This window comes from Pyrus communis, chromosome 13, assembly GCF_041283825.1.
Source record: "Pyrus communis isolate YQ-2024b chromosome 13, ASM4128382v1, whole genome shotgun sequence".
NCBI classification, from domain to species: domain Eukaryota; kingdom Viridiplantae; phylum Streptophyta; class Magnoliopsida; order Rosales; family Rosaceae; genus Pyrus; species Pyrus communis.
This window is the reverse complement of record NC_142577.1, coordinates 19,942,270-19,948,272: the sequence shown is the minus strand read 5'-3', so window position 1 is coordinate 19,948,272 and position 6,003 is coordinate 19,942,270. Positions and strand designations below refer to the sequence as shown.

Genomic DNA, 6,003 nt, shown 5'->3' with positions numbered 1-6,003 from the left:
TATCCATGCGTCCTTATAAAAGGATGTTGATACTTGTTTTGACTATCCCTGGAGTAGGATTCTCTTTTCTCTTTTTTTCCTTCTCCTTACCTTTTCTCCTATTTGAATGGTCATGGTTAAGTCACGTTAACATCTTATATTCATTGTTTATAGTAAGAGAAAGATAAAATAAGAGAATGTGAGAGGAGTGGATCGGAAGAGGAGGGGAGATAATTCTAGTCCCTCCAATATAGTCGTTGACATTCTGTTAATATTTCCGCGCACTCGTGATAACTTAATATAATAATTAAAACTCTCATTCAATGTACACTTTATGAGAAAAACCTTAGTTTGGCACCTTAACCACGGATTTTACAAGGTACATGACACAGGCAGTCACTCTCTCTTCTATGGATTCAATTAGCAATTGAACGAACCATTTAACTTCAACTCCAAGGAGATTTACCAGCATCACAAAGTTCGTTCACGGTTTTTAATAAATAAAGAATACTGGGGGGTTGAAGATTTGAGTAAAATTAAACAACATGTCAAGTTAAATATCAAATTTGCCATTCATGTAAATCAAGCATGTGACTTTTATAATTATCCGAGCCTCCTTTTGTCTTCTAATTTTTATGAAAAATAAAAACAAATGGATCTGGGAAAAAAACACAAAGTAATCATGCAAATTCCCAAAAACAAAAAGATAAAATAATCCTATAACAATAAAAAATTGGATGACGATGATGTCAGTGGATGCCCTAATGGGCTCCAAATTACAATCGAGTTAGGTCAAACCCTGAAATAAGGAGCACAAGAACGCCAGCAGAGTAGAGAGATCCAAAACCCAATACACTTGACATTTCATTCATTTCACAAATTCGTCAGATTTCTGAAGGGCGCCCTCTGAATTTTTCCCCAATCAATTTTCCCGCCAAAATACGCAAACGAAATCCCCCAAATGGCGTCTTGAGCTTCGAAATCATCGCTCGCCACTCGCAGTGTTGTTAATCTTCCGAAATGGGCATGGAATCCAGCTCCACCCACTTCACAAATATCAGAAGGTAATTTGGAACTTAAACCCAAAGTATGATTTTTCCCCAATTTGATTTATGTCCTACCCAATCAAGCTTAATTCTTTGTTATGCATTTTGTATTTGTGAATTGGGTATTTTTGATTTTTTGTTGGGTATTTTTCTTTAGTATTTTTTTACGTGGATGATGCTGTGTTTGGTTGCTGAGAAATTGTTTTTATTGATTTGATAATTATGTTTTTATTTTATTATTTTGCTAATCAGTGTTCACATTCATGACTGCTGAGTTGCTGACCGTGTTAATTGATTAGTTTTTGTGTAAGTTTGCTTTCGAGGATCAGTTAATGTCGCTTCAGATTGTAAATCAAGTTGTTGTGGCTAAGGCTGTAGTTTGTAGTGATTTTTCATGTCGTTTTATTTTGTGTGACATGCAGCTTAGATACCGATTCTAAGATTGAAGACAGTGGGAACAACTTAGTTATAGAGGCATATCCTTTAGGAATGATGCCTCCGATGAATGCTGTCGATGCAGAGGATGAGGGAGAGTCTGGAGTACCGGAACCATATGTGGGGTTAGACTTTGATTCAGCAGATGTTGCCCGTGATTTTTACACTTTCTATGCAGCACGGATGGGGTTTAAAGTTCGAACTGGTCAGTTGTATCGCTCAAGAACAGATGGGTCAGTTTCTTCTCGAAGATTTGTGTGCTCCAAGGAAGGATTTCAGATTAGTTCACGGACAGGCTGTCCAGCATTAATCAGGGTGCAGAGACGCGATTCTGGGAAATGGGTTGTAGACCTTTTCCTGAAGGATCACAATCATGGTCTTGAATCATCTACAGAGGAAAATCATAACCTGATTTTGCAGAAGAAGAGTTCCATGCCGACAAATACTGTTGTTGAAGTGTCTCATAGGCCAAAAGTCAAATTGATTAAGGCAATTGAGGATAAACCACATTGCCCATCTGCAGTTATAAGTGCCAAGCGCTTAAAACGGGGTGGAGAGGAAATGCAGTCAGAAATTGATCTATCTGCAGGTCTAGAGTTCAATTCGGCCAATGAAGCATACCAATTTTATCATGCGTATGCTGAGAATACAGGATTTAGAATCAGGATTGGTCAATTGTTTCGTTCAAAGCTTGATGGGTCAATTACATCTCGGAGATTTGTGTGCTCAAAGGAAGGGTTTCAGCATCCATCAAGAGTTGGTTGTGGGGCATATATGAGGATTAAGAGACAAGATTCTGGAAGGTGGGTAGTGGACCGTTTTGATAAAAATCATAACCATGAGTTTGAGTCTCACCTGGAAGTTCAAAAGAAAAATCTATTTTCTTCAAAAAAATTCATAGAAGAGGAGATTGGAGGGCTGGAAATTGAAGATATTGTTGACATAAACAGTGGAAACCTTGTCAAAAGACGAAGAGAAAATCACGTTGGAAGCGATTGGTACGGTGTGCTGTTTGACTATTGTCAAACCAGACAGGCCGAAGATACAGGATTCTTCTATGCAGTAGAAGTTGATAATGGTAGTTGCATGAGTATTTTCTGGGCTGATGGGAGGTCTAGGTTTTCATGCAGCCAGTTTGGTGATGCCATTATTTTAGACACCTCATATCGGAAAAGTATTTATCTGGTGCCATTTGTCACTTTCATTGGAATCAACCACCACAAGCAACCAGTGCTTCTTGGTTGTGCCCTGGTTGCTGATGAATCTGAGAAATCTTTTACTTGGTTGTTTCAAACATGGCTTAGGGCAATGTCAGGGCGTCGTCCTCTGTCAATAATAGCCGACCAAGATGATATGATCCAGCAAGCCATCATGCAAGTTTTTCCAGGAACCCATCATCGTTTCTCATTGTGGCAGATCAAGGCAAAAGAAAGTGAGCATCTAAGTGTAATGAATAGTTCTTTTAAATATGAATATGAAAAGTGCATTTATCAGTGTCAAACAGCCGATGAATTTGAAACCGCATGGAATGCACTCCTCAGCAGGTATGGGTTGAAGGATAACGCTTGGCTGAAAGCAATGTATGAAAAGCGCAGGAGTTGGGTTCCGTTATACTTACGAGCTACATTCTTTGCTGGCATCCCCTTCAATGAAAGTATAGAATCATTCTTTGGTGCACGTTTCAATGCCCAAACTTCACTTAAGGAGTTTGTTTCACAATATGAAAGAGGCCTCGAGCGACGGCGTGAAGAAGAAATAAAAGAGGATTTTAACTCTTTTAACTTGAAAGCCTACTTGCAGACAAAAGAACCATTAGAAGAACAATGCAGAAGACTTTATACACTGAACACATTCCGGGTATTTCAGAAAGAACTTCTACAATCCTATAGTTATCTAGGATTTAAGATTTATGATGAAGGGGCTATCATCAGGTATTTGGTCCGCAAGTGCGGGAATGACGATGAGAAATATGTAGTCACTGTCGGTGCATCCATTCCCGAAGTGAGCTGTAGCTGTCGAATGTTTGAATTTGAAGGTATATTATGTAGGCATGTGTTGAGAGTCTTCCAAATCTTGGACATAAAAGAAGTTCCCCCCTGCTATATCTTACGCCGTTGGACTAGAAATGCAGAATATGGTATTCCTTGTGAATCTGAATTGGGTGGAAATCCTCGAGAACTGAAGACCTTGATGGTGTGGAGTTTGAGAGAAGCAGCGTGTAAATACATAGAGGCTGGGGCAACATCTCTCGAAAAGCACAAGCTCGCCTATGAAATTATGCGTGAGGGTGGACGGAAACTGTGTTGGCAGAGGTAAGCGTGTGGGGAACAATAGTCAGTCATCTCGGTTTCTCTGTATGGATAGATTTTGAAGTCTTTGAGCTGCATAAGTGGCTAGTCCTTGATTTGCCTTGGATAATTTGCTGTTGATGCGTGGATCAGAGTCATGTAAATATTTTGTTCCCAGTTAATGTAATGCCATATTTTCCTGGAGACTTTGACTTCCACTGTATTTGCTGTCAAGTCCATTGGTTACTCCGTGGTTAGAAATTTATTTATTTGCTGTAATTGAAGCTTCACTGGGAATGTATGAAAGTCTAATGTCAATTCAGGCGTTTTTTTTTTTTGCTATTTCCCCTGGAATTTGACTTCAATCTCGCTTTACCTACTGAATCAAATTTTGCAACTTAACCCCTTGAAACTCGAATTTCATTCCACAATGTCTAAATTCCGTCTACTCTGTGACTTATGCTGACATGGCAAACAGATTGCTTATTCCTAAATGTATATTATTGTATCAAAATCGATCGTTATATATTCCCCAATTTATCCAGAAATAAAAGCGTCCCCAGTTTATGTTGTAGTCATGCGTGTAAAGAAACCACGCTTTGAAATTAAACAAATCATCTTCTCTGAACACATGGTCTTAAAACAAATGGATTCAATCTCTTCAATTCAATTCACCAGAGTCTCTGTCTATTTGTTTGTCCTCGCAATAAATTTTGTTAGATGTACTATATTCATCGATACGAAAAGGAATACGTACAGATTTGAGAATGGGGTGCACAACAATGAGCCTCGATAAAAACCCCTGCACAAGCAACTTAAAAAGTTAACTATCCTCAATGAAAATAAAATCAATTAGCAAATTCAAATCAAATCAAATGGAGCTATCCTCGACCAAAATGTCTGTGACTAGATCCGGTGGTTCCTCGAACCAAGACACCTCCTGTTGCCGCCCAATTCCTGCACGAGCAACAGCCTCTGTGCAACCTGGTTTGACTCCCTACGAACGTGGTTAAATTTTGGCTGGGAGAACGCTTGAATAAAAGCTCGAATATCGTTGTCATCTTCTTGACGATTCATAGCAGCAAGTGTAATACTAATAAGAGAGGCGCCTTCAAACACCACGTCCACACCACCTGCATATAACTCTTGAACAAATAAGACAGCCCTCCATGCAGCAAGTAGCTCACTCCCGTCCACACCACGTCGTCACAACTAATTAACACCGCCTTACCGCATCTGCCTAGGATTCCTTAATAATCAACCATAACCAATACTGAAAACACCCGAGTCTGTATTATTGACACTGCCACTACCGCATCTGACCGTATAAAAGAGTTTGGACCGTTTTATTAATTCAGCGACTATTTTATACATAAACGTACTAAACACCTGAGTCTGTATTATTAATCCTATCAAATTCCTTATAGGAGCTGCCAAATGAGGCCTTATTTCAGTATCCCCTAATTAGGATTTCCTTCCTCTTTGACCTCCAATCCAACAATGTAATCCTAACAATAAACATAAAATAAACCACAAGATAATCAAAAGTAATAAATATCGTAAGAAAATTGTATTCGCACGCTTGTTAAAAACACGCATATTTACGCACGAGTGTTAATAATTAGGTTACCTTTTTTTTTTGTGAAAAATTTGGTTACCTTTTACCGCAAGAAATTTTGATGCCTATATAAAGGCATATCTCATGATCGTATTTTCATCTTTTATCATAGGAAAATATGAGATTAGTTACAATTCTTATGGCCCCAACTTCGCGCACGTTAGTGAAATTTATGGCTGTGCTCGTTTTCATCACCACAGTCACAGCCGCTGCCGCAATCGTCCCTGCTAAAGGCGGAGCCGTGGTAGTCCCTGGCAGAGGCGGCAGTGGAGGTGGTGGTCGTAGCGGCTATGGAGGTGGTGGTCGTAGTGGTAGTGGAGGTGGTGGTCGTAGTGGCAGTGGAGGTGGTAGAACTGGCCGCAGCAGTGGATATAGCGGCAGTCAACGTAGCACGCCGCGTAGCTCATCTAATAAGAATGCCAGAGTGCCTGCGTATGGTATTAGTAATACGATCGTTTGGTACACAGCGTTTCATTACTTGCTAAATGCCATGGGGCGGTGGTAAAAAAGAGACTGCTTAATTTTGTGTTTTTAACTTTCATACAAATATCGGTGATATGGTAGTTTAGATTACAAATACCCCTTCAATTAAAAATAGAAAGATTTGGACGCACAGTTCTTAGCTACTAATGTTATT

At 39.4% G+C, this 6,003-nt stretch overlaps 1 protein-coding gene across 1 annotated transcript; it reads left to right on the top strand.

The window, feature by feature from the left end:
• The first annotated feature begins 650 nt into the window (after positions 1-650).
• LOC137737750 (protein FAR1-RELATED SEQUENCE 7-like) lies at positions 651-4,066 on the top strand. The gene is made up of 2 exons (XM_068477303.2): positions 651-1,043; positions 1,448-4,066. The coding sequence occupies exons 1-2, from the start codon at positions 1,000-1,002 to the stop codon at positions 3,774-3,776; spliced, it is 2,373 nt and encodes a 790-aa protein (XP_068333404.1). The 5' UTR covers positions 651-999; the 3' UTR covers positions 3,777-4,066.
• The last annotated feature ends 1,937 nt before the right edge of the window (positions 4,067-6,003 follow it).

What these genes read in the sequence shown, in the direction of transcription:
- LOC137737750 (XM_068477303.2), top strand. Translation starts at nt 1,000, where the DNA reads ATGGGCATGGAATCCAGCTCCACCCACTTCACAAATATCAGAAG. An exon ending in CACTTCACAAATATCAGAAG is followed by an intron (nt 1,044 to 1,447) that starts GTAATTTGGAAC and finishes TGTGACATGCAG; the next exon opens with CTTAGATACCGATTCTAAGA.